Genomic DNA, 27,784 nt, shown 5'->3' with positions numbered 1-27,784 from the left:
AATACTGGAAGTCTGTTGCCATTTTCTACTCCAAGGGATCTTCTCGACCTCAGGGGTCAAATCCACATCTCTAGCATCGACTGCATTGGCAGGTGGATCCTTTACCAGCCCCCCTTAAGCTCTTGGTGGCTCAGAGGGTAAAGAATATGCCTAGAACGCAGGAGACCCGGGTTCAGTCCCTCCGCGTCTCATCCATTCCAGGCTGCTCGCCTCTCATGAGATCAAGCGTGTGAAGGCAAACATCTGGAAGCTTGCTGGCACCTCGCAGGGGCTCCCAAGGGTTAACACTGCTTCCCTTTCCCTGGTAGGACCTCCGTAAGGGAGGGCTCTCTGCAGCCACGTCCAGGCCCTGCATCTGGCCAGCAGCAGCCCTGGCAGTTACTGAGTCATGCCGAGTTGCCACTTCATGTACTTTATCTTGTGTGATGAATGTACGCAGCATCTGCTGTTGTAGTTCAGAGTAAAGATAATCCCCTGAGAGAGAGCTCCAGACTCCAGAGGCACATTAAGAAAGAGATGGAAACAGAAAGTGATGTCAGCTCTGCGGCTGACTAGACAAACTCGTGTTCTCTGAGAGCAAAGCCCAGACTCAACAGCACTTAAAAGGAGCGCGGTTCCTGGTGAAGAGCAGGTGGGAAGGCAGTGAAGGGGTCCCCCACCTGGATCTCACTGGCAGGAAAGACCCCTCCAGCGTGGGGCACAGTGATTACCCTCCTCTCTTTGGCAAAACAATGCAGTGAGGGGACCCGGGGCCAGTGGCCTTGCAGGGTCAGAGGAGTGGGTGGGCCATGGTCCGCAGGCCTCCTGAAGGGTGTGCGAACAGGAAGTGTGCTTTGGCCTGGGAGCCAGATTGAAGGCCAGGCCCCGTAATGTGCCCAGCACCGCGTCATCCTGGGGGCACTCAGAGCTTCCCCTTAGTGCCTCCCCTCTGAGGGGTCTGCTCCCCTTTGTGACAAGAAGAACAGGCCCGGAGTCCTGCTCCATCACAGGTGCAACTTCTGTTGCTGAAGACAAGGTAGACCCCACAAAGGGCATCTGGGAGATAATAGCTGAACCTAAACCTGTACTATCTTATTTAAGAAAAGACAAGCAACTTCTAGAGTGCTTTATACCAGGTTCTGCATCATTCTGTTCCTTTTAGAATTCTTAACAAATTCAATCATCATAACAACCTGTTGAGGTTGGTACTATTATTATCCCATTTTACAGATGGAGAAAGTCAAGTCACATTAAGTAACTCATCCAGAGCCCCGCAGAGCTTGTAGGGGATGGAGTGAGACCGGTGCCTGACTGGTCTGGCTCCATAACCCACCTGCAAAGCCTGTGCACCACAATCCCTTTTATTGATGGCCATCAACAAGAACTGGGGGAGGAACTGCTGTGAGCCCAGCTGAGGAGTTTTAGAAAGATAACTGAATAAATAATCAAATGAGTAAGCAAGAGTCAATTAGACCGTGAGGAGACAACTCAATGTTTGCTGATGTGTTCTGACCAGAGAGTGGGTAGAACAGAGCTGGAGGATTAGTTCGGGGTGGGGTGAGGCAGTTGGAGAGGCGCATCATCATGTTTGTCCAGAGATCTTCCACTTACATCCTGGACTCCTCCTGGACTGTATGTGCCTGGCCAGCAGAGAGCAGCCCTGTCCAGTTTCATGCCCCCAGCAGCACTGCTTGCTGCATGTTTGTGGTGGGGCTGAATCAGGTGAGACCAGAGCTCAGCCCTGAAGATGAAGAGAATGGAACTCAGCCAAGACCAGACTGTAGGGTGATGAGCACAGGCAATGAGCAGACCCCGATGCCTGGACTAGGACGGGTGTTGGAAAGTGAGGGGAACCCAGACGGCTCAGATGGGCTGAAGTTAATCTTGCTGCCTCTGCTTAGTTGCTTCAGTTGTGTCTGGCTTTTTGAGATCCACCCCACCATGGACTTGTAGCCCACCAGGCTCCTCTGTCCATAGAATTCTCCAGGCGAGAATACTGGAGTGGGTTGCCAGACCCTCCTCCAGGGGATCTTCCCAACCCAGGGATCGAACCCGGGTCTCCTGCATTGCAGGCAGATTCTTTACCAGCTGAGCCACCAGGGAAGTCTGAAGTTAATCTTAGAGGGGAGGAGAAGCCAGGAAGAAGTTAGACTTGATGCAGCGGGAATGAAGGCGTTATGAAGGCTTCTGAGCAGAGAAAGTTCCATAAAAAGAGTACCTAAAATTTTTAATGAAAATAACAGAGTGCCTTGCACACCATAGATTTATTTTTTTTGACAAATGTTTGCTGAATTGGGTTGAATGTTAGGACAATAGGTACTGAGTGTGTGTTAGATTGAAGTGCCGATTCTATCTCAGTTTTGCTTCTGGGGAACTTCCCTGGCAGCCCAGTGGTTAAGACTTCGCCTTCCAGTGCAGGGAGTGGGGGTTCATTCCCTGATCAGGAAGCTAAGATCCCACGCGTCTTGTGGCCAGAAAACCAAAACATAAAACAGAAACAATATTGTGACAAATTCCATAAAGACTTCAGTCCACATTAAAAAAAAAAAAAAGAAAGAAAATTTACTTCTTGCAACTAAACAAACTCTTTCCCTTTCAAGTCTCAGGTTCCACTAGGGAGTGAAAGGGCTGAGCTAGACCATCTCAGATGAGCTAGTTGGCGGCTCCCTGTGCGTGTCCTGGAGGCTGTCTGCCCTGAGGGCTGAGACCTTGTCTGTCTTGCTCTCTGCACTACTCAGCACAGTCCTGGCATCAGGTGAAGCCCAGTTCAGACTTGCTTCCTGAGAGAGCCCTCATCTCTGACTTCCTAAGGGTCTGTAGACCCCAGAATGTCAGCGTTGTCCATGGGAAGCTGCTACTTGGGGGCCTGGGAGTCAGGGACAATGCCATGCCTCCACGCTGTCCCTGGAAATGCAGGCCGTGGGCGTCACTTCCCAGACTGGGTCTTGTTCAGCCGCTGCCCAGCCTTTCTGCCCTCCCTGAGACCTTGGAAACAAACAGAATGTGTCTGCAATCCAGAAAAGCCCACAGAGAAGGGTGCCAGTGGCTTCACTAAACCCAGAACATGAAATGCGTTTGAAGAAATTCTGAGCGTCTCCCCAGCTGGAGGAGTAATTCGAACCATTATGTCCACCGAGCTGGTGTTCTCGTCAGCCCTTGGTGAACAGCAGGCTGGGGAAGCAGGATGCGAGGTTTTGCTACTTTTCTATCTGGGGAAATGGGTTTTTGTTGACAGTTTCTCACTTGATACTGAATCGTGTTCATCATAAGTGTAGTCATTTCATTCACTTAACATTTCATAAGGACCAACTGCATGCCGCTGGTTTTAGTGAAGGGCGGAGTCTAGCAGGGAACCCCATGCTGGCAAGTACTCTGAAAGGGGACCCTCACTTCCCCCAAGGCTGCCTGTGAATTGACAGTGTAGCTCAGACTCAGAGGATGACTTGGTCAGAGGTCGGAGCTAGGGCAGGTCAAGGGCATAGGGAGGGTTCTGGGTGGAGGAAGTCACTTGCCGAGCCCAGGGTGGGGGAGGGGAGGGGTGTGGTGTTTGAGCATCTGATGGGGAGCTGGGTGGCTGCAGCACAGGACGGGGTGACGGGGGTGGAGACAAAGAGAGATGTGCCCCAGAGATGGGCGACCGGGTCCTGGGGGGCTTGGAATGCATGAGAAGAATTGAAATGGTGCCCCAAGGACCATGAGATGAGATGGGAGACTTTACATAGGATGGGGCAGGGGGTGTGTGTGTGTACGTTGATGTGTGTGTACATGTGTGTGTATGTTGGTTAGTGTGTTTGTGTGTGTACACTGGTGTGTACATACATTGTTGTGTGTATGTGTGTGTACATTGGGGTGTGTGTGTACATTGTTGTGTGTATGTGTGTGTACATTGGGGTGTGTGTGTACATTGGTGTGTGTGTGTATACATTGTTGTGTGTGTGTGTGTATATATGTTGGGGGTGTGTGTGTATATATTGGGGGGTGTGTGTATATGTTGGGGTGGTATGTGTGTACATTGGGGTGTGTGTGCATACATTGGGGTGTGTGTGTATACATTGTGTTGTGTGTGTGTATACATTAGGGGGTGTGAGTGTGTATACTGGGGGGTGTGTGTGTGTCTCAGAGAGAGATAACCAAATTGCAATTTAGAAGATCACTCTGGATGCACACGGAGAATTCAGGGGCAAGAGGAGAGTGAGGATACGGGAGGCCAGTGAACAACTCTAGGAGAGATAGGGCAGAGATCAGTGGGGGAGCACTCACCGCATCAGGGGAGTGGGGAGGAGGGGATGCAGCTGAAAGAGGAGTCCGGGAAGACCCACGAGGTTGTGCAGGAGAGGAGTGGGTGGGTGTGGCTGGGTTTGAGGGAGAAGGTAAGAAACTCGGGAGAAGCTGCTGGCAGGGCGCTCAGGAGACTTGGAATCGATTCCCTTTGGGACTGAATGGACCTGAGGTGCCTGTGAGTCAGCCTCCTGGAGGAATGTGAGGGACCTGGGCCTGGAGAGTGTTCTGGGCAGCGATGTCATCCTGAGAGTCAGCCTCACGTAGGCAGTGGTTGAAGCCAAGGGTCCTGAGAGTCAGCCGCCGTAAGTGGTGGTTGAAGCCAAGGGTCTGCCAGAGAAGAGGGGGTGAGCCTCGGCTCAGACCAGGACAGGCCTGGTGCTTCAGGGTCCTTAGTGGTGTAGACTAAGGAGGGTCCACTCAATTCAGAGATGGCCGTGGGGTCTGGGCATAGAGTGTTCCGCATGCCAAGGAGAAGAGTGTTCTGGCTGTAGGTTTTCTTGTGTCTGAATCATTCCATTTTTAAAAAGTGCTGAGCTTTCAGTAAATATTTACTGGGGACTTCCCTGGTGGTCCAGTGGTTAAAACTTTGCCTTCCAATGCAGGAAATGCAGGTTCTATCCCTCATCAGGGAGCTAGCATGCCTTGCAGCCAAGAAGTCAAAATATACAACAGAAGCAATATTGCAAAAAATTCAATAAAGACTTTGAATATGGTCCTCATCAAAAAAAAAAATCTAAAAATAAATAAAAAATATTTCCTAAATTATATGAAAAAAAAAGATCAGCTCTACTGAGTGCTGCTGAAGGTCATGGAAGGTGGTGGGAAGGGGTGAGACTGATGGCCCCAGGCTGGCCTAGCCTTCATCCCGGGGAAGAGACCCGGAGAGTTGGGGCAGTCAGGGAGGATCCGGGGCAGAAAGCTCAGCTTCTTTTCCCTGGATGTGCCAAGCGGGGGCTCTGAACACGCATTGCCTCTCATCTGAGCAGCCACCCCCTTTAGGACGGGGAAGCCTTAGTCCACAGACGTGGAGAGACGTGTCCATGGTCTCCTACTTGGCAAAGGCTGATGGGAGAATCCCAGTTGGATGGGCCTGATTCCAGAGCCCAGGCTCTCCCACTGTATTGAGAAGTCACAGTCCTGACCTGGGTGGACGGGAGTCTAGGTCCCCCACAGGTGCCACGTGCCTGACTGGCTGCATCCAGGGTGCAGGATCACAGAGGGTTAAAGGCTTTCCTCTTTCCTAAGGGTCCAACGAGCTGAGCGGCAACTGGGGGCTGCTGGACCAGATGGTGGCTCTGACCTGGGTGCAGACCCACATCCGAGCGTTTGGCGGGGACCCTCGGCGCGTGACCCTGGCAGCAGACCGTGGCGGAGCCGACGTGGCCAGCATCCACCTTGTAACCACCAGAGCCGCCAACTCCAGACTCTTCCGGAGAGCTGTGCTGATGGTGAGCTGCCCAATCTGTCTTCAGTCTTGCTGAAGGCTGTCCTTCCTCCCCCCACCTGGCTTCGATTGCTTGGATTTCCTTTATCCTTTGTTCTGAATGGGTGTCCCACCCATGGCCATCTTTCTATGCATACATGAGCCAGGATGTTACTGGCTACTCATAACCAAAGTACTAATCATGTAGACAGGGTAGTGTTAGTGATAATGATGATAATGGTGATGAAGGTGGTGAAAATAATGATGATGGTGATATGATAATGATAGGGATGGAATAATTATGATGGAGGAAACCACCTGTTGACCACAGCATAATCTCTGTTGGGTGTTCTGATTAGCTTCTAATTTTATTGAATGTCCAACTGGTGCCAGGTACTATGCTCATTGCTGGAAATGCCTTACTACATGATGTGTGCCCAGCTTTCAGGAAGCTTGTGGTTTACTTGAGAGAGAGGGGACAGACACTTAACGCAGCTGTTGAAAAGAGAGTCTTATGGCAGCTCAGAGAGAAGCCCCTGGCCAAGCTCAGGGAGGAGGGAGTGCCCTGGGAGAGGGACTGTGCACGCTGATGCTGCAGGCTGTGTTGGCACGCAGCCAGAGTCCTGGCATCAAGGGCTCCTCACTGGGATCTGCCCATCATGCAATGCGGCTGGAGGGCAGGGTCTGCCTGGACTGTGGAGTGGAGGCTGGGAGGCAGAGAACAGCCAGACTGCACTGAGCACCTTGGGTTTTATCCTGAGTGCATGTGAACCGTTGGTGGCTTTTGTTTGTTTGCTGACTTGGTTTCCCATCTTAACCATTACCAGGCATACCATTCACTGGCATTAAGTACATTCGCAACGTTGTGTGACCATCAGTATTAATCATCAGCAGCACCTTTTCATCATTCCAAACAGAGACTCTGCACCTATTAAGCACTATCTTCCCATTCTCCTTTCCTCCCAGCCCCTGGTAACCTCTATTCTACTTCCTGTCTCTGTGAATTTGCCCACTCTAATACGAATTTATCTCATGTTGGTGGAATCCCATGAGATCTGTCCTTTTGTAACTGGCTTATTTCACTTAGCATGATGTCCTCAAGGTTCATCCATGTTGTAGCATGCATCAGAATTTCATTTATTTTTAAGGCTGAGTGATATTGCGTTGTGTGTGTACACCATGCTTTGTTGATCCATTCATCTGCTGATTGACATGTGGATTGCTTCCCCCTTTTGGCTACTGGCAATAGTGCTACTATGAACACTCCTACCATCGAAGAATCAGACTTCTAGAGCTTGGTGGAGGATGCTTGTAAGGAAAAGAAAGCAATGAGGAGACTGTTAAGTGACACAGAGGAAAGAGCAATGGAGAACCGTCAGGGCCAGTGTCAGGGACCACCTGGCGATTTTAAGCCCATCAAACCACACGCAGCTCTGTCCAGGCTTCCTGGGATCCAAACCCATGACTACGAGGAGGGTAGAGAAGTGTCAGTGCAGAGGGCACAGTTGAGGCCGGATGGGCATCGTCTCTGCCCTGAAAGGGAGCAGTGCCTCCTGCCGCTTTATCTCTCTCCTGCAGCCACGGAGCCGTCTGGTGTTCATTGAGAAGTCTGGGCTCTATTCGGCCTCTTCCAGGTGGTTTCCTCTGCCCGAAATGCTTTTCTCCCTTTGTTCTCTTTCCTGACCTCCTCGTCTTTCAGGGACTCCTCCCAGACTTTCCAGCCTCAGATCGGACCCCCTTCCTGAGGCCGCTGCCACCTATAAATCTCATCCAGCCTTTCTCCCGCTTCCCCACCAGTGCAGAATTACTCTTCCTGCCACATGTGTCTCTCCCACAGACTGTCAACTCCAGGCCAGCAGGGGCCAGCAGTGCCCGGCTCTCCACAGAGCCCGGGGCACCCAACGCTGCTGTGTTCTGGTCGATGCTCCGTGATTAACATACAGCCAGTGGAGGAGCTAGCTCGTGAACCTGGGTAGTGGGATGGTGGTGTGTGTCCTGGGACCCACAAGCTGGTCCACTTCCCTTCCTCCCACCTCTTTCTTGTGTTTCTTGTCCTTCGCTTCGGGTGGTCTTCAGTCTGTCCCTCTGTAGGGGGTCCATCTGAGTGGCAAGAGACCTGAGCACAAACATCTTGCAGTTTCTGGTACTGAAAGCAGACTTTCCTGACTGTGAGTTGTTCCCAAAGGGATTCCCCCCAGGGCCCTCTCAGAAACCAGACACTCAAGGGGACCCAGAGGACACCAAAAATACCTTCCAGCAGGCCCAGAAGGCAGAATTTTCCTTTTGAAAGTTCTGGAGGGTTGAGATGTTTGGGGGATTTCAAAAACGAATCTGTTTTAACAAATGGTAGTGTATTTAAAAATAAACCCTCCTTCTGTTTTAGTCATTTAGAGACAGCTTTTACAACTGTTCCCCACAGTCTTTGGGATGCGTGTGAAATTATTTGGAACTGAGAGAACTAAAATACTTCAATATATTAGCAGTTCCTTCAACGTGCTCTCTACCAGCAGATGTTTGGGGGAATGAAAGTGAGGTGATGATATATTCTTGGATAAAACCTTCAGTCTTTCTGCAAATCTTGGGCCAGAACTATTGAAATTTGAACGAGACAGACTCCTGTGATAATTAATAGCTTATATGTATTTGTTTAGCATGTGTGGGGCCATAAATCCATTTCAATGCGTGATCTCATAGGTTCCTGACATTGATTTGCAAGGGACATTTATTTTGTTTCTAATCTAGACATGAGAAAGCCAAGGCTCGGAGATGTTTAGTGACCTGCTAAAGAACACACAGTCAAGAAGGCACTGCATTAGGGGCTGGAACCTGTGAAGCCAAATCCTGTGTTCTTCCACACTGTGAGAATGTTTCTCCAAGAGCCTGGGATGCTTTCAGGGTCTCAATGTGTCAGAGAAAAAGCCTAGAATCAGACAAGCTTGCATTAAGATGCTGGCCTTGGGTGAAACCTTTTACTTACCTGCTTCATGGATAAAATGTGTGTGATTAATTCTGTCTCCTGAGGATTCAAGGAGTCATGATATAAGGTTTGTAGAGTGTCCTGCACCCTGTGGGAACTTAAGAAAACCAGTTCCCCGTATCCCATGCCAAGCAAAGGCAATTCCAAACAAAAGCAGATCAGGAGGTGGGAGGTTTCACCTGCCCTCATGGGAGGTTGAAGAAGAAAGGGGAGGCCGTGTTGCAAGCCTGAATTCTGTGGCACTGACCCCTTGGCCAGTTTTAAGAGAAGGTAGAAGAGGTCATGTCCTCTACACTATGATTTACAGGACTTAGAAGAAATTTCCGTGGCTTTCCTACAACATTGCCCCAATTCTGCATTCCTCAGAATGAGCTCCAGGCCCCAGGAATTGGCCTCAAACTCAATTTTCCTTTCTCCTTTCCCACACAAACCCTGCAGTCCAGGCTCACCAGCTCCGCCGCCATTCCTAGAAAATGCCATGCCTTCCTCTAGATCTTTTCCATGCTGGTCTGTGGTCAGCACGTCCTGCTTTCCACCTGGAAACTCACTCTATCTTTAGGGCTCAGCTGAATGGGGCCTCTAAGCCTTTCTCCATCTCTAAAACAGAAAGACTCTCACTGCGGTAAAAAGACTTCTGCTTGGTAAATTTTAGGAATTCTGATTTGTTTTACTTACTTGTTATGTTTTCTAGCACAGCTTATTCCATTTCTACTATGACTGCAGGCTTGATTGGGTACAAAATTCATCTTAGTATGGCCTTAACACTTGGCTCAGCTCCTGGTTCAAAGAGGGCATCTAAGACCATGCTGAGTCCCTTAAACCATCTGGGGGCAGTGCGAGGGAGATGCTAGTTTGGGTCCAGAACACTGTTTTCTCCTGTTTTCACACATACCTTAGTAGAGGCGCTTGCCTACCCTGCTGCTTCTCTTAGTCAAAATTGGCCTGGCTATTCATGGGCTTTGATGCTTCTGTATATATGTTGGAATACATTTTAACGTTGTTATTGTTCAGTCACTAAGTTGCGTCTGATTCTTTGCGACCCCATGGACTGTAGCCTGCCATGGGATTTCCCAGGCAAGAATACCGGAGTGGATTGTCATTTCCTTCTCCAGGGGATCTTCCCATCCCAGGGATTGAACCCGGGTCTCCTGCACTGGCAGGCAGATTCTTTACCACTGTTCTACCCAGGAAGCCAGAATAAGTTCACTGATTTTTAAAAATATTCCTGATGGCAATTGGACAGTAGTTTCACATACTTTTCCAAATCATTCTGGCAAAACATCTTTTTTTAGGATATTAGTTCTTATATCAGCTTAACCCTATAACCAGGCCCATAGTATTTTTGTCTCCTTATCTTTTCATAGAGTTTTGAACTTTTCTCCCTAAAAGTTTTGCAAACTTGTGAGGCAAGACCCTTCCTAAGTGGTTTCGTGTTTTCTATTTTACTCTCCAGTTGGTAAACAAGGGTGTAGGGAACTAAGTTGGTTTTGCATTTGCTAAACTTTCTTATCATCTCTAATACTTTGTCTGCTGGGTCCACTGGATTTTTATAAAGTTATCTCACTATCTGCAAATCAGGTTTATTTCTATGCGTGAGTGTGTGTGCTCAGTTGTTCAGTCATGTCTGACTCTGTGCAACTCCATGGACTGTTACCTACCAGGTACCTCTGTCTATGGGATTTTCCAGGCAAGAATACGGGAGTGGGTTGCCATTTCCTATTCTAGTGGATCTTCCCGACCCAGGGATAGAACTCAAGTTTCCTGCATTGGCAGGAGCCACCTGGGAAGCCCCTTTATTTCTATGCACTTTGGAGCAAATGCTCAACTGCTTTAACAAGGAGACCCATCATGAAAGCAGCTTAAATAACAAGTGAGTTTCTTTTTTCTCTTTCCCATAACATTTTCCCAGGTGGGGAGTCCAGATATCTCATGATTTCTTGGGGGCCATGTTCCTTCTATGTGTTTCTCTGTCATCCTACGGTCTTGCTGTCATCTGAGGGGCTGGGCCTGGGTTGCCAGGAACTTCAGGCAGAAGGGAGGGGACGCAAGGAGAGGAGAGCTTCCCTGGGGAGTTAGGTTGGGAAGGACACCGCCTGCCCCTGCTTGCAAGGTCCTCTTCTGGTTTCACTGCAATGGTCGCAGCCCCTAGAACAGCATTTGGTATCTAGTAGGTGTCCAAAAACATATCTGTGGAAGGAATTCTTGGAAGAACAAATTGCAGAACTATCACAAGTAATATGCAAGAGTGTCTAGGTGAGACCAAACTTTCCTAACAATCGCTAAGAAGTTGTTCTCTCCCTGGATCTTGGATGTCCAGCCCCAGGTCGGATGAGACAGCCTCAAAAGTCATCAAGCCCTGTTTTCTTATGACTGCATCTCCAGGAGATGGCGACACACCAGCCGTGTGGGCTCCTCTTGTGTTCCCTGGTCTCCTCTCGCTCCAGTTGCAAGTTTCTTTAAAAATTCTTAACCCACAGAGCCTCGGAACTAACCACCCACCCACCTCACCCAGGAACCTCTCCCCAGCATGCCAAGTAAATATTTTTTCATGTAAAATATTCACATGAAATATAAATTTCATGTAAGGCCACTTACAAAGGCCACTTATAAAGTCTTTGTTGAGTTTGTTAAAACACTGTTTCTGTTTTATGTTATGGCCTGAGGCTTGTGGGGCCTTGGCCCCTTGACCAGGGATCGCATCCCCCCCACTACATTGGAAGGCGAAGTCTTAACCATTGGACTGCCAGGGGAGTCCCCGAGAATTAAATATTTATTAGGCTTATTTTAATCAGGAATAAATACATGATTTAGCAAAATGTAATGCTTCCCATTTAAAACCTGCCCCCCCCACACCGAGTCCTCCCCAAATGTCCCAACCATGTCGTTGGTCACAACGGAAAACAGTACAGAAGACGCAGCACACACATCTGCCGTTGGCGAGGGGGGGAGTTGGTGTCCCCAGAGTTACATTCATTTCCCATACATCGGCCAGCCCTTTAGAAACAGCCTGTGGGGAGTGTTGAGGAAACCACAAATGTCCTCTTGGATAAACACGCTGGAATCCGATGATACAGAAAATCGTGTAAACGCATGTGCACACACCACCGGGGCAGTGATCTCAGATGGCTGGAATGTGTATGCTGAACAGACAGACTTTTCCTATCAGCAACACCCCTCCTCTCCTGGAACCCCTTTGCAACGGCGGGGAAACAGGTCCTAGAGGCAACTGCAACCCCTTCCTAACAGGATCCGGAGAGAATTGCTTCTCCTTCTCCAGAAATTTGTGGTGTTTTCTCTCTCATCTCTTAAAATTCTGTTTGACAGAATTAAGCCACTCTGGTTCCCCTCTTTTCTGGAGCTTAGCATTTTTATTCATGTGGCTGACAGACTCTTTTTAGAAGAAGATACTGGATGGATGATTTCTTTAGAACTTACCAAGTTCCTTTTTTTTTTTTTTTAAAAAATCCAACCATTCTCACTTATCCAGTCCAGCCAACCCTTCCATTACTTAAGGATCCAGCTGAGACATGAACTCCCGGGTCACCCAGTCCCAGGAGGACATGGCAACCCACTCCAGTATTCTTGCCTGGAGAATCCCATGGACAGAGGAACCTGGCGGGCAACAGTCCATGGGGTCACAGAGAGTCGGACACGACTAAAGTGACTTAGCACAGCGTAGCACTTCCACAATATTTGTCTGTAACAAATATTTACTTCCTGTCTATACTGCTGGGCCTGATACCTGATACCTACCCAGGTCTTAACACGGTGCCTCTTCTGGTAATCACAAATGAATACCGGATGCATGAATAGAGGCAAGAACCTCAGCATCCCAGAGAAGCCTTTTCTGTGCTGTGAGCCGTGGCTGGTGACGTCGCAAAATCTCGCTCAGTTCCAGGCCTGCCCTGGTGCTTTCCCCGTGGGCAGCCACGTCCTCTCCCATTTCTCCTGGTCTCTGCATAAGTTGGGAAGTCACCTGACTTCTACACATGTAGTTTTGGAGCTAGAAGCCCAAAGGGATCTTCCGACTGGGGGCTTACAAGGAAGGTTAGCGTTTAGTGCCACTGAGCTCCCTTAGAAAGAGAGGAGCTGCAGCCCAGAGGTCTCTTTACAGATGGGTTTCAAAAGTTCAGTGCAGGGGATCGATTTGCAAACCCAGATTGTCTGCCAGGCTGTAGCTTCTGGCTCATTTTCTTCTCAGGCTTTTCTCATTCAGAAGTTTTCTCTAGTGGCCTCAGAGGGAGCCCAGCTGTGTGGTGTGCTGGAGAGGGTACTGGTGCACTTTCTTCTGAGAGAGCATCTTTGTCTTTTGCACAGACATAGCGTGCACATACACACACACACACACACACACACACACACGGCTCTTCCAACCCCCTCACATGAAGATGCCAGGAGTCAACATTTTGCAGTGTGCCTGATCAGACACCAGGGAGGGGTCCCCTTTGTCATGATATGGATGCAGAAGACAAGAGTTCAGTTCTTCACGTGGCTTCTCTTGGCTTCTGGAAGACATGAGTTTCCCCAGGGACCACGTGCCTCTGTGTAGGATGGCAGGTGACAGTCATAACCTCTGTTATTTTGGGCAAACACCGTGGTGTCTGTTCTCCAGTTAATCTTCAAAGTATGGTGGTGACGAGAAGAAAGAGCTCTTCCTTTTGCTCCCACTGTACATCAGAGACACGCTTTTCTTCTTCCGGTCGAAGGAGGTGCTGTCATCTCCCGTCAGGGACAAGTATGAGGCGATGCTTTCCCGAAGGCCGTAGCTGAAAAGGGACTCATCCACACCGACTGGGTTCTCTGCCCCCTCCGGGTCCTCTTGCTGTCTGCTAGTGGGCAGATAGTGGACAGAGAAAGGGGCAAAGCAGAGGGATGGAGTGGGATGGAGGACAGGAGAATAAGAAAAGGGAGAAAAACAAATGAAGAGCCTGGTTAATATGTATCGAACTTGTTCTAATTCTGCTTCTTCAATCTGTGGCTGTGTAATTTTGGAGAAATCACTTGACCTCTCTGAGCCACTATTTCCTTGGATGGCTAAAACTTCCAGCTGTACATTTTAATGAATCTTTCTTCATGATAATTTACAAGGAACGGCTGTTTTATTTCCTAGGCAATTCTGATCACTGAATTTCTTTGAATTTACCAGTGGGATGTCTGGATCATTATTTAATTAATAAGGTAACCCACGAGTTCCCACTTACAGATACCCCTTAAATGCAATAGCTGACAATCAGAACAAATAAGGGAAGATTTTTTTTTTCCCCCTTAGAGAATGAAGTCGTCTTAGGATTTTGCTGGCGGGTTTAAGCTTCACGATTGAGTTTACAACAAGATTAAATTTACACAAGACTGATTTGTGTGTTGCCCTCTAGGATACTGACAATTAGAAAAATGCAAGGAGGTATCATTCAACTAGAAAATATTCAGCTGATGCTGAAGGAGGGCTGAATGAATGTGCAGAACTGGGGGTACTCAGGCTATAGCGGGGAGTTGCTAGGGCCACGCCACACAGGGCGTGGGAGATGAGACAGGTTGGTCTCCCAGGGACATCGGGATTCCCGGGGTCTGTACCTGCACAGAGCAGGGGGGTAGCAAGGCTGGCAGTAACAGGCCACAGTTTTCATGTGCTGGGCTCACGTGCTGGTTTGGGGCTTATACATGCATGGAGGACACACACACACACACACACACACACACACACACACACACACACACACCTGATCGCCCTTCTCCAGTCAAAGGTCTTCTGGCGCAAGGTGACAGGTGAGTCAGAGGCCCTCATTGCTGGGGCTGCCGCCGTCTGAGTGAGGCAGGGGGTAGTCAGCACACAGCAGAGGCCGTCGGCCACCTCTGAGGAGAAAATGGAGAACCGGTCAGCGGCTCTGAGATGCCCCAGCCAGTGCGTGCTGTGGGGCCCTGGATGTTCACGAGGGGAAACCGAGGCTGAGACTTGCAAGGGGCTGAGAACCATGTGTGCAGCTGTTGAGGACATCTCAACATGCCCCGAGCGCACACTGCGCTTAGCTTGACACGAGGCAAGGGTAGACTTTAGGACCAGGATCCGCCAGACTTGGGGTAGAGTCTCAGCTCCGCCCAGATAGCGCATCACTGGGACCCTCTCTGAACCTGAATCCTCTATTGTTGGATGAGAGGACGGAGCTGACACGTGAGGAAAGCTGGCAGAGTGCCCGTGTGAGGGAGAACCCATGCCCAGGGATTTCCCACCAAGGTGCAGGGCCATCAGCTTCCGGGGAGGCCTCCTGTGTGCTGGGGGGCCTGTGTGCTGGGGGGCTATGTGCACTGCTGCGTCCCCCATGGCACACAGAACCAGGGTCCATATAGCATGGCTGGGGCTGATGCCTCTGGAGGAAGGAAGAGAGAGAAAGGAAATAAGGGAAGAAGACAGGAAAGGAGAGAGAGGAAGAGAAGAGAGAGGGAAGAAAGAGGTAGAGAGGGAGGGAGGGGAAGAAGCAAAGACATACCAAAAAGGACGAACGACACAGAAATAGGAGAAAAGCAGAAAGATAAAAGGCAAAATCGAGAAGAAAATTGACGAAGACAAAAAAGAAACTTCTCTCTTCTCTACCCTAGATACTCAAGCAAAAAGAGGATGAAAATTAAATAAATCCTTTCCTTTTATCCTCCTTTAATAGCTCCTAGTTGAGCTTCCAGGGTTCCCCATCTCTCTAGGAGCTTTAAGATAGAGCCTCCAGCTCTTCAAAGCCTTCCCCTAGCCCATGTCATCGTGAGACACCCTCGAGCCTGCAGTGCTCGGATGTTTTCACAGATGCAGGAGATTCTCTGTGGCCCTACTGAGGATGGAGAGCCCAGTGGGTCTCTTGTCCTGTGGAAGATGAAGTGCCTGTCTGGATGCAGCCAGCCTGGCTTCGAGACTGCCCATCGCCAGGGTTTAGGAAGCACAGCACCCCTCTGCTGGGCTCTGTCTCCATCACAGTGATGGAGCTCTTGGGGTGTCCTAGCCAAAGAAGAAAAGGGAATTGTAGCTGAAGAATCAAGTCAGAGAGTGACTGTCAGTAATGCTTCGTGTCCGTGTGACTTTCACCATGGGGACACAGATGTCCACCCACGCTGGCTCGCACTGAGGAATGTGAGATTGGACCCTGAGGTTACAGGGAGCTTAACTGGATGTGAACCTGAAATAATTACCTGTCAGGGGCTGGAAATTGAAACGACCTCCCAGGTTAGGAGGCGAAGGACAGCAAGTCAGACACAAAGATGAAAGAAACGAGTGGTGGTAGAGAGCATCTTCCTTAGAAAGGTTAATTCTTAGGGTGAGACATACATTTTGGCAAAGAAGAGAACCGGCACTTCTGAGCATGTAGCCTCAGTCCCGTGCTGAGTGAGCCTGGCAGCTGTCAGCTCAGGGAGCCCTGAGCGGCTCTGGCTGTTGGTACTGTATACCCGTTTGAGGAATGAAGAAGCCAAAGACCCTGGGGTCAAGTCATGAGCTTGAGGTCACAGCCAGTCACAGGCACGATTTTTTTTTTTTTTTTTTGGTGGTCCTAACGATAATCCTGTAAGAAGCATTTTAATCCCTGTTTTATAGATGCAGAAACTGAGGCTCCAAAATTATTGGCTCAGATGGTAAAGAATCTGCCTACAATTCAGGAGACTCAGATTCTATCCTTGGGTCACAAAGATCCTCTGGAGAAGGGAATGGCCACCCACTCCAGTATCCTTGCCTGGAGAAGCCCATGGACAGAGGAGCTTGGCGGGCTACAGTCTATGGGGTTGCAAAGAGTCGGACACGACTGAATGATTGACACTTTCACTTTCACGTCATAGATACAGAAACTGAGGCTCCAAAATTATTAAATTCAATACTAGCAAATTTGAATAATAATATAATTAAATAATTATTGTTATTAAATAATTTGCCCAAAGGCACTGGGATAATAAATACAAGTAACTCATAAAACAAGTCTGTTCACACAACTGAGTGCACGCTTTCTCAGATTCTGCGCCTTTAGGAAGAACCTGGTGGGATGTAAACTGGCCACGTTATTCCCACCATGGGGTCCTGAAGGTACCAGAAGCCTTGCAGGGCTATAGACCCTTTTCAGTCACTCGCAGAGAGGACTGCTGACTTTGACCCCTGTGCTGGTGCAGTGACCGGGGCCCGTTTTTGGAAGGTGCGCTTCTGTGCTACCGTGCGATCCTCGGGTGTTCACGGCAGGGAAGCCTCGTGGACCTCTTGCTCTGTAAACATCTCTGCTGGGCCAGCATCCTTTTCATGTTTGCTTTTGTCTATGCAAAACTTATGGTCTCCACACCTCTCAGATGATTCTTATTAAAAGCCAAATACCACGACCAACTTCTACTCGTGATCAGTAAAAGCTGACTGCTTCCAGGACTCCCTTCCTCTTTCATTTTTAGCTAAGCTGCTAGGTGTTCACGTGTCATGGGAGTAATATTTGCTCTATCATTTATTTGGAACCCACCATGTGCCAAGCTCAGATAGACACGTTGCATGAGCTGTCATGTTCAAGAATCATGACAACCACCTGTAGGCGGGCTGCTCTCATCCACCTTCCCTGAACAGCAAAGTGGGCTTCACGAGGTGGAGGTCTTCACCCAGGAACTCATAGAGCCCAGAGCCACGTCTGGGCGTGGGTCTCCCGAGTGACCCTTCCTGACCTGCACTTCTCACAGGCCAGGTGTGATAACCCAGCCCCGTGGATGCCTCCTTTCACCTTGAAAGGCCCTTTAAGATCACACATCCTAAAGAATCTAGGGCTTGGGTTCAGACGTCTGGAACGTGGAAGGGGGAAGATGCTTGTGCAGTGAAAGCGGCTTCTGTCTTCCCTTCTCTCACGTGGCAGAAGCGGGGAGGAGGGCGCCCTCCCGGTCAGGGAACAGCGGCTCACGCAGTGACAGGAGCCCACGTTTATGTCCCGGGTGCTCTCATCTGCACTTTCCCTGCGCTAACTTGGTGAATTCTCACCGTGTCTTCAAGGTAGGAACACTTAGCGTCTGCGTGACTCTGAGGATGGACTCAAAGGTGAACCGCCAGCCCAAGGTGGCCCAGATCTAGGATCTGAACACAAGATGGTTTCAGAGCCAGCTTTTAGAAATGGAGCCACTTTTTTTTTTTAATATATATATATATCATTTCTCCCTTTTCCATAGGGTGAAACTCTTAACTCCTGACCTCCTGAGCTGGCGTTCAGGTCAGTCTAATTCACAGTTCCTCTTCCGACTCTATGCACTACACCCATCACCTCCATCAAACCCTGCTCTGTATCCGCTGTCTTGGAGGGTGCTCCGGTCAGCATGGAATGCTGGGACCTGTCTCCCGGGCCCAGGAAGGACATTCAGATGAATGAAGTATAATCCCTGGTCTCTAAGAGCTTGTTGAGAAGCACAGACCAGTAGACACTTAACTAGGTCACCAGGCGGAACGCCCAGAATTTTAGGCAGAAAAACACCTGGCACGCAGGGGAGCCGAGAAAAAACAGGCCTTTCGTCTTCTACCTCCAAGGGCTTCGTCAAGGAGGGGGCTTCCTGTGGGCCTTGAAGGTCGATGAGGACTTTTACATGCAGAAAGGGGGAAATGAAGGGCATTTCAGAGCAAAGCCCCAGAGGCCCAAGTGTATGACCCACTTAAGGAAGTGCAGACCATCTGTGGTTTTGACTGTAGGGGTGTCCTGATTCATTTCACTTACAGGCAGAGGGAGGGTGAAGTTGAGGTTGGTTGCGTTTTACTTACTTAGCATTCACATTCAGTCTCTTTTAGCCTGAAATTTGCAGTCTGAATTACTGAGAAAAGAGCATATGGAGAAGGCAGGATGGACAAGAGAGCAAATAAATCACCAGGCAGGTCTAGGGGAGCAGCCTGGACTGAGGGCCCAGAGTTGGAGCGGGGGGTAGGCAGTGAGACAAGAGGGATGTCACGTGTTGGTCTTGATGGAGTGATTCTTACCGGAATAGTGATTCACCAGGTCCTCCAAGCACTGGAAGGTGAGCCTCGGGGAAATGTAATACCAGTTGTTTGGCAGACGGAAGATTCGGTAATGCTTCACTTGCCGGTGTCTCACCGAGAGCGAATAAAAACCTGCAGGGAGTGGAGGACAGGTCATCACCCCAGGGCCACCAGCTAAGGAGCCCACCACCGTGGAGGTGGAGAGACCTTCTCGGCCTTGTGATACGACCGTGGTACCCAGACAGATGCTCTTGTGTTTTGAGCAACAACTGCTCGCACCTAATCTGTTTGGGTGTAGCTCTCTCTTTGGAATCTCCAGGAACGTGGTATTTGAGCAGTCCAGTTGCATTAACCGTACCTCAATGCTCTTTTCTTTTCAAAAATATTCGTGTATTTATTTTATCTGGCTGCACTGAGTCTCAGTTGTGGCTCACGGGATCTTGATCTTTGATACAGCATGCAGGATCTTTTTTTTTTTTTAAGTTGCAGCATGCAAACTCTAAGTTTTGGTATCTAGTGGGATCTAGTTCCCTGAGTAGGGATCAAACCCCGCCCATTGGGAGCATGGAGTCTTAGCCCCTGGACCACCAGCGATAGTACCTGCAATGCAGATTTCCAAACACAGAGGCTAAATCTTTGCTTTGTTAGTTACCATTTGGGAGGCTTCCACATCCTTTTGTGGGCTCTGGTGCGCTGTGCTTAGTCGCTTAGTCATGTCCGACTCTTGGCAAACCCATGGACTACAGCCCACCAGGCTCCTCTGTCCATGGGATTCTCCAGGCAAGAACACTGGAGTGGGTTGCCATGCCCTCCTCCAGGGAGGGAATCTTCCCAACCCAGAGGTCGAACCCAGGTCTCTTGCATTGTAGGCGAGTTCTTTACCATCTGAGCCACTGGGGTCCTTAGACCAAATGAAATGACTAGCATTGGGTTGTAATCTGTATGTCCTGAATCTGCGGTCATTCTTGAGTCTTTCTCGAGTTCACACTCTGAGATATTTGTGCTCTCGTTTTCCTCCCTGACCCAACAGTGCTGCCCCATCAGGCAGCTGAAGGGGCTTTACAGTTGTGGCCCCTTTTTCTTAGACCCTTCCCCTCTGACTTGGGCATGGTGTTCTCAGAAATGAAGGAAATACGGCTGTGAAGACTTTTTTCTGAGTATCCCTCAGCATTATAAAATGTGTTATTTTTTCTTCAGCACCATGAACCCAAGATGAGTTCATCAGAGTAGAACGTTGGGTGAGTTTCTGCACCTCTCTTAGCCTCCATTGCCTCAAATGGAAAGTGAGAGAACTGAGCTTAGGTCACGTGTAAGGGTTCTTGGGCTTCCCTGGTGGCTCAGATGGTGAAGAATCTGCCTGCAATGCAGGAGACATGGGTTCAGTCCCTGGATTGGGAAGATCCCCTGGAGTAGGAAATAACAACCTACTCCAGGATTCTTGCCGAGAGATTTCTGTGGACAGAGGAGCCTGGGGGGATACAGTCCACAGGGTCACAAAGAGTTGGACACGACTAAGTCTCACACACACACACACACACACACACACACACACACACACGGGTCCTCCTTGCTGTCTTCTAGGGTTCCGGGAGGGAAAAAGCTCACAGGGCAGTGAGTGGGGTGGAACACTTGCATGTACCGAGCTGTGGCTTGCATATGCAGGGCCAGGGGCTGAGCTATTTCATAGTAACCTTTCTGTTGATTCTCAGAAAGACCCTGGGAGGTATTGTCCTCAGACGCTGTTACAGCTGGAGAAACTGAGACTCAGAGCAAGCAGTGAAATGGCTGGAGGCATGCCGCTCAGAAGTGGCCGCCCCGAGGCGGGTGGGACCTTGTCCTCCTGGGGCAGGCCTCTCCAGCGGCCAGCATCCCTCGCTCTCCCAGGCCCGCCCTCTGCAGCGGCTCAGCATGTGTCTTCCGGTAATGGCAACAGGGACTGAAAGGACAGCGAGCAGTTCAAGGGCTGCAGGTGGAAACTTATGAGAACTTTGCATACCAGAGGGAGCAGAGCCTGCCGCCCCCACCCAGGCTGCCGCTCAGCCTATTTTTAGATCAGCTCTGGCAGCTACACTTGGGGTCCATCCCCCACCACTCCCTGACCCTGCCTGGGTCTGGGTCTCCTGCCTCAGGAGACCCCCTGGGACCTGCACAAGAAGTTTCCCCTGTGCTTTGCTTTTGCTCTCACCCTGCATATTTAGGTTTTTTAAGAAAAAGGTTGGTCCTGGATTCTTCATTATATCACAGAGAAGGTCCCTGCTTCCCCAGAGGAAAGCTGACACTCATTTTACTGGAAGGCTCAATCCAGTACCAGGTAGCTCTAGTGCTTAATAAGCGCGTGGGAGATAGTCTCAGAAACCACACTTTCTCTTCTTTGATGGTGGGTGTACAAGAAGCAGGCTGAGATTGTGGGGCTATTTTCTATATTCAAGAAGTTAATGTTAATTCTCCATTAGTATGAGTAAGCCCCAGCTATTAATGTTTGGCTTCTGTGAGTTTATGCATACTCTATTCCAGACTTCCCTCATAGATCAGTTGGTAAAGAATCTGCCTGCAGTGCAGGAGATCTGAGTGTGATCCCTGGGTCAGGAAAATCCCCTGGAGAAGGAAATGGCAACCCATTCCAATATTCTTGCCTGGAGAACCCCACGGACAGAGGAACCTGGCAGGCTCCAGTCCTTGGGGTCAGAAGAGTCGGATACGACTTAGCGAACTAAACCACCACCACCTATTCCAGACACATACCAAATACGTTCCTGTTGTTAATCCCATGCTATAGAGAAAGGACAGAGGCCTGGAGAGAGGAGGTGACTTCTTAGTGATTCATACAGGCCAAACTAGAGCTGGAGACTCTTGCTTTGAACCATGGCAAAGCCCGGCTATTTCTTTTTCACCAAATTACTTATTGCACAGGATGTATGAAAATTACAGCGGTGAAGGCCATGGTGAATCTGCTCGTCCCAGTCCTCTAAGCTGTCTGATTTCATTGTAGAGCACAGAGACTAAGACTGAAGGTTTGCTGTGTTGTGAGAGCACAATAAATATCATTACATTTGAATCACACCACAGTCTCACAAGGAAAGGGTTTTCTCTCCATTTCACAGATGAGAAAACTGAGGTCAGAGAAGTACATGACTTGCCCCAGTCACAGAGCTTTGCGGCCCATGCTTTCTCTGGCCTGGGCACTGCCCACTGGTGTTTTCATCTTTTCTCCGAGGTTGGGAAATTCTGCAGCGGGAGTCTGCCAGGCCTGGCGGGGGTCAGAGCCTGAGCCTGTGGCCCACCAGCTCCCTGCGGCCTGGCTCCAGTGCCCCGGTTTCGGTGCTGGCCACCCTGCCGGTGTGTGGGCTTCTGGGAGCTCACCGCATGGGTCGATTCACGTACATCGTGGGAGGAAGGGGACCTGAGCCGGGTGATGCATGAATCAGCCCAGAGCAAAGCTTGTTCTCTGACCCCCGCATGGAAAGATGTGTTCAAGGCTGCTCACCTTTCTTGGTCTCACTCTCTCTGATCATGAAGGAGCCGATCTTCGTGTCTGGGAGCTGCAGCAGCTCCTCAGCCTTGTCTCTGCCCAGCCCTTCAAACAGCCAGCTGGGGACAAGAAAGACAGCTATGAGTACCCTGAATGTACCCTCCCCACCAGAAGACAGGAGGGATGCAGAAATGGTCCAGGTCCAGCTAACATAAAACCCACTGTTGGGATTAAAAAATAGAGCAAGGCAATCAATGGTTCGTCATTCATTTATTCACCTGCAAGGCAGGTGTTACATAGCATAATGACACAGAGAGGCACACAGCATCTTTCTCATCCTGTTTCTTAAATGCCAGCTACATGGTATCCATTCTGTATTATATAAAAGCATCTTAAAACATGATAAGGGACCTTTTGGGCAGTTTATTTAATGTCTATGTTCCTTATACTCTGATTGCTCAGCTCCTCCATCCGCGGGGGCAGGGACCGTGTCTGTCGTTTGGGGTTTTGTCTTGCTCACCTGGGTGTCCAAGTTATCAAGCCATGGTATATAGCCATGAAAGAATGAGTCAATATGAGAAAGAAAGAAAGAAAATGAAAGAAATGGCAGTGCCTAATTTCACCACCTGACGCCCCACCCTGCATACATTCTATTTCCTCCTTGTTTTCTCCCTTCCAACACGTTTTAAACTCAGTTGTCATTGCATGATGCATTTCTTTGTGTTTTTTTTCACTTCACTGTTAAAAAATAAAACAGCTATAATACTGTAGCCCAGCTTTCCAATGGAATGCTCACCTTCAGAGAAGAGTGGGCACTGTGAATATGCTTTAGAAAGCAGCTGGGAACACAAAGGAATCTGAGTTCTGAGGGGAAGGGCCCTGACACGTGTTGCAGAAATGCTGTTAGCAGTTGGCTGCTGTGTATTCTGAAGCAATTGCACATCCCTTCTTAATTGATGTTGTGTTTCAGGGAATGGGCCCTGGCTTTTGATCACATGTCTGGATGAGCGAGTATTGTGGCAGTATTAACACTCTGCTGTTTCTCACCCTTTAATATTCCCCGTGGCATGAAAGCAGGCCATTGGCGTGGCTGGCTGAGGCTTCCCACCACGTGTGAGAAACCCGCAGACATAACATCAGATGCCATTTTACTTATGTGCTGGTCTCCAAGAGTGCTCTTGTTAGTAATATCATGGTGACGCCATATTCGGCCAAATATTTCAACTATTCCCTTAGTTCTCCGTGATGCATGGCATATTAATTTGTTTTAGCATACATGATAAACTTTCATCCTTTAAAGTCCTTTCATGAGATTCCACTTATAAAAATGAAGATAATAAAACAATGGCAATAACAACATCCATGCATGAATACTAATTATGGGCCCATACCATATCACACACTTGAAATCTAACCTTCATATCAACCACCTAAGATCAAGAGCATACCTTCTATCTCACTGATGAGGATGCTGAGGGCCAGAGTGATTAATTTGTTGAAGTGACCCCACCCGTGGAGTAGGAAATGGCAACCCACTCCAGTATGCTTGCCTGGGAAATCCCATGGACAGAGGAGCCTGGAAGCTGCAGCCCATGGGGTCACAAAGAATCGAATTCGAGTGACTGGGCATGCACGCACCCACATCGCAATGGACAGTGCTAGAACTGGGATGCATTTTTCCAATTCCATTACCACTGTGCTGCACCCCCTGTCGTCCTGCTCTGGGTTTTCAGGACATTATTGCACCAGCTGGAACTGGAAGCTCTGTAGGGTCAGGATTACATCTTACTCATCTGGGTTCTTCACCCTCCGTCCCCACTCATGCCGGCATCCAGCACCACCTCTTTAGCACGAAAGTACTGATGCCTGTTGGCTGAGTGCACAGATGGATCAGTGACACACAGCTGATAAGAGTTACATGACTCACATCTCTTTCAGGACGTAACTCTCATAGCAACCACTGCCCCTCCTCTGCTCAGCTTCGTCATCCTCAGCACAGGGACAACTCTTGGTATTCATCATCAGAATCAGTAACACTGAATGACATGCACTGGGTTCCATGCTTCAAAAAACTTAAGCAGTTCGCTCTGCTTCCCCAGGTGAGCAGGTGGCTTGCAGAGTCTTTCTCTGACTGTAAGGAAGTTATTTCTGGACCCCTCAAGTGAAAAGTGGAGTTCCCTTCTCCTGTCCTTTATGCCAAGGTCTGGCTTTGGTAGCTGGACAGATGAGGAGACTGTGGTTCATGGAGACTGAGAAATTTTTTTCCAAGGCCCCACAGTGGAAGCCAGGCTGAGCCACACCTGTCCTGGCTGGGGTGTGCTGACCACCAGGGCCACCTTCATGTCCCGTGGCCTCTTCTGTATGACTGCAGGGGAGACAAACATCTTTGCTTTCTCATCTACATGCTCTATTATTTAAAGGGGCTCCTTTTTGCTTGACTTCTCCATTTGTCCGGGTGGGTGTGTAAGCATTTTTGGCAGCATGTTCTCCATATGCTGGATATGATTTGATAAGAATGTGGCTGATCTGTATTGAGTGGGTTTCCCAGGTGGTTCAGTGGTAGAGAATCCAGCTGATAATGCAGGAGACTCAGGAGACACAAGTTTGATCCCTGGGTCGGGAAGATCCCCTGGAGGAGAAAATGGCAACCCACTCCGGTATTCTTGCCTGGAGAATCCTATGGACAGAGGAACCTGGCAGGCTCCCGTTCATAGGCTCATTAAGAGCTGGACACGCCTGAGCACCCGTGCACCCACAGTATGTACTGAGCACTGCTGGTAACACCAGGCACAGCTCAGAGAACTCATTCTCCTGACAGCCCGACTCTGGTCCCATGGCTGTTGGTCATCACTCCTGTCATTCTCTACTACGCTCTTATTTAATTTAATGAGTGGGCATAGGAAGCTGACACATGCCCACTGTCATATAGCCACTCAGAGAGAGTTTGGACTTGCACCTCAGATTGGCTGACTTTCATCTGCTGCCTCTTGTGATCACAGTTCCTGAATCCTTATTGCTATAGCAACATCACATGATACCTGCGAGGTCCCTTATTCATCTTCCTAATGGAGAAATTGAGTCTCAGAGAGAGAAAGGGTTAACCCAAGGACACCTCTGTGCTTAGAGACTAAGCTAAGATTAGAAGTGACCCTGCTGAACCAACACCTTCCTTTCCAGTGTCCCCTGCTGGGATCTCTCTATGCACTCTCATAGAAATGAAATTTAGTCACTCAGTCATGTCTGACTCTTTGTGACCCCGTGACTATAGCCCGCCAGGCTCCTCACTTCACAAAATTCACCAGGCAAGAATACTGGAGTGGGTTGCCATTTCCTTCTCCAGGGGATCTTCCCAACCCAGGGATTGAACCCAGGTCTCCTGCATGGCAGGCAGATTCTATTCTGTTTGAGCCACAGGGAAGCCCACATTCTCATAGAGATCGTGCTTTATTGATGCTATTTTAGAAATGTACTCACCCATGGTAAACTCTGGCCACACATATTCCAGGAATGTAACTTTCTCGACCGGTGCTAAGAGAGATGGCTTTCCACCAGCCCCCTTCACTAGAAGGATAAGAACAAATAGAAAAGAATGACTAGGGAAGTGGTGAGTAATTGAATGAATGAACAGAGTAACCAGATGTAACCCAGGGTGCATTGGGATGTTCCTTTTTCAAGGTCTGTCCTTGGCCACGTTAACTAGACTTTCTCCCTATGAAAATTTAGTTTTTAAGTGTATCCCCCCATTTTGATCTAAACAGAAATTCTTCCCACGTGCTGGCAATAGCCACCCTTCAGGGATCAACAGCTGTTTCTGGCTTGTCTTCCATAGTTGGAGGCTTTTTAAAAAATAAATGTTTACTCTGCTAAATTAGACCCTGAGGTGTAACCAAGATAGTTTCACATGTCTACATCAGTGAGGATCTAAATAAAAGGGGCTCAGAGCCCCTATGTCTTCTATAGCCTTTTTCAAATCTAAAAGAGACAACAGGTCAGAAGGCAATACCTTTCTGTTTATCATCAGAAGTTTTTTTTTTCTTCAGATCCCTGAGTCCTCTTCCTGAGTTTGCATTAATGTATAACCTCAACCTTGCCCATGTCGGGGGGAGATGAGGCCAACATAAGAAACAGAAGCTGGATTGTAAAGGGTCTCAAAAGCCAAGTTAAGAAATCTCAATTTTATCCATTAGGCAACTGGGAGCCAGTGAAAGTTTTAGAGCACCAGTGGCAGTCAGGAGGCTTAAGCCCGGAGGTCCGCTGTTTGGGCCAACTTTCTCACCTCACAACAGGACCAGGACCCATGGGGAACCAGACAACTGTAGCAAAAATCTAACAATTCCCACCAGCATTGAGTTCTTCAGGGGCATCGTAAAAGTTTTGGAAAGCTCACTCACTCAGAAATCACGCGCAGTTTCTCCCCACGGCGGAATATGGGGGGACTGATGTCAGGAGACGGGTAGTCGCTTAGCACAGCCAGAAAGTCACTATCCAGTTCTGGGGAGACAAAACCAAGGTGGGGGGCAGAGGTAAGACCTTCCTGGGGACTTCACAGCAAAAGGCAGCTGATTGTTTTGAAACAGCAATTTTCAGTTGGTCCTCCTCTCTTCAGGAATGGTGAGTCGGGTGCCCGAAAGAACCCAGAGGGCCAGGTGACCTACTCTCCTGCTCATCCCTGCCCTGGCCTGGACGTTTTCATCTGGGAAAGGGGGATCCAGAGGTCTTTGAGCTGAGGTCACAAGGTCTGACTCCTGGGTGTTCCCTTGTGTCTACTGATCCATATATTCTTGGGCAAGTCCTGGAATGCCTACTAGCCTCCATTTTTCCATCTTTAAAATGGGGCTAATAACTCCTCTTTCCAGGATTTTTGTGAGATAAAATGAAAGTATATAGCAGCACCCATGAATGATGAGATGCTGTGAAAACATCCTGTCTTATTACCATGACTTTAGGTACCCTCCTTGGGGCTTTCGAGTCCCACATCTGCAACTTATTGAAGTGGGGGTGTCAGGGCTAGGCCCCGTGAGTTCTGGGGACCCACCAGGACCAGGAGGTTATTAACTCTGAAGCTCAATAAAGCCCTTCTTCCCCACAGAATGTAACGTGCCAAGTCAGAAGTCTATTTAACAAGGACCTTTGCTGGTGGAGAGGTAGGAAAAAAATCAAGTACTCATCATACATATGTTGAAAGTAATTCTGGTGCAGTTTTGAAAAGGAAAGGTTGCTTTCTGGTTCATTCTGGTTGAGGTTAGTACAGCTTACTGTAGACTAAAGATAGAGTGACAGCATGTATTTGCCTTTTGTCACTAAGCAAGGCCTTGTTTCACAAGTGATTCAGGTACCTCAGCTACAAGGCAGTATCAGGGTACATCTTTGGGGAAATAGCTTATCCTACAGACTGGAAAAGACTCTGATGCTGGGAAAGATTGAGGTCAGGAGGAAAAGCGGGCGACAGAGGATGAGATGGTTGGATGGCATCACTGACCCAATAGACGTGAGTTTGAGCAAGCTCCAGGAGAGAGTGAAGGACAGGGAAGCCTGGTGTGCTGCAGTCCATAGGTCGCAAAGAGTCAGACATGATTTAGTGATTGAACAATAACAACAACGAATTGGCAAAGAAAATTATTGTTTGCTCTGATGTTGCATTTGTTAGTCTATTTGCTGGCTGGGCATCTGAACTCAAAATTCTGGGTAACATACTATTTATTCATTCATTCA

The 27,784-nt window shown here is 48.9% G+C and overlaps 2 protein-coding genes across 4 annotated transcripts in view; one reads left to right on the top strand and one right to left on the bottom strand.

The window, feature by feature from the left end:
* The window catches only part of TG (thyroglobulin), a 237,245-nt gene that overhangs the window by 129,603 nt on the left and 79,858 nt on the right, over positions 1-27,784 (top strand). Inside the window, exon 41 of the mRNA XM_061123155.1 lies at positions 5,506-5,708. Within this exon, the coding sequence (XP_060979138.1) occupies positions 5,506-5,708 (203 nt within the window). The remainder of the gene's footprint in view (positions 1-5,505; positions 5,709-27,784) is intronic.
* Positions 11,387-27,784, bottom strand: part of SLA (Src like adaptor) — a 36,666-nt gene continuing 20,268 nt past the window's right edge. For 2 of the 3 annotated variants that reach the window (XM_061123158.1, XM_061123156.1), the window contains 6 exons: positions 26,464-26,563; positions 25,547-25,633; positions 22,088-22,191; positions 18,604-18,735; positions 14,378-14,510; positions 11,387-13,489 (listed from right to left, as the gene is read on the bottom strand). In XM_061123158.1, coding sequence (XP_060979141.1) covers positions 13,273-13,489; positions 14,378-14,510; positions 18,604-18,735; positions 22,088-22,191; positions 25,547-25,633; positions 26,464-26,563 — 773 coding nt within the window. In that variant the 3' untranslated portion in view covers positions 11,387-13,272. The remainder of the gene's footprint in view (positions 13,490-14,377; positions 14,511-18,603; positions 18,736-22,087; positions 22,192-25,546; positions 25,634-26,463; positions 26,564-27,784) is intronic. The other variant, XM_061123157.1, reaches the window with a different exon arrangement.

Source organism: Dama dama, chromosome 21, assembly GCF_033118175.1.
Source record: "Dama dama isolate Ldn47 chromosome 21, ASM3311817v1, whole genome shotgun sequence".
Lineage (NCBI taxonomy): Eukaryota > Metazoa > Chordata > Mammalia > Artiodactyla > Cervidae > Dama > Dama dama.
This window is presented reverse-complemented; position numbering and strand designations above follow the sequence as displayed.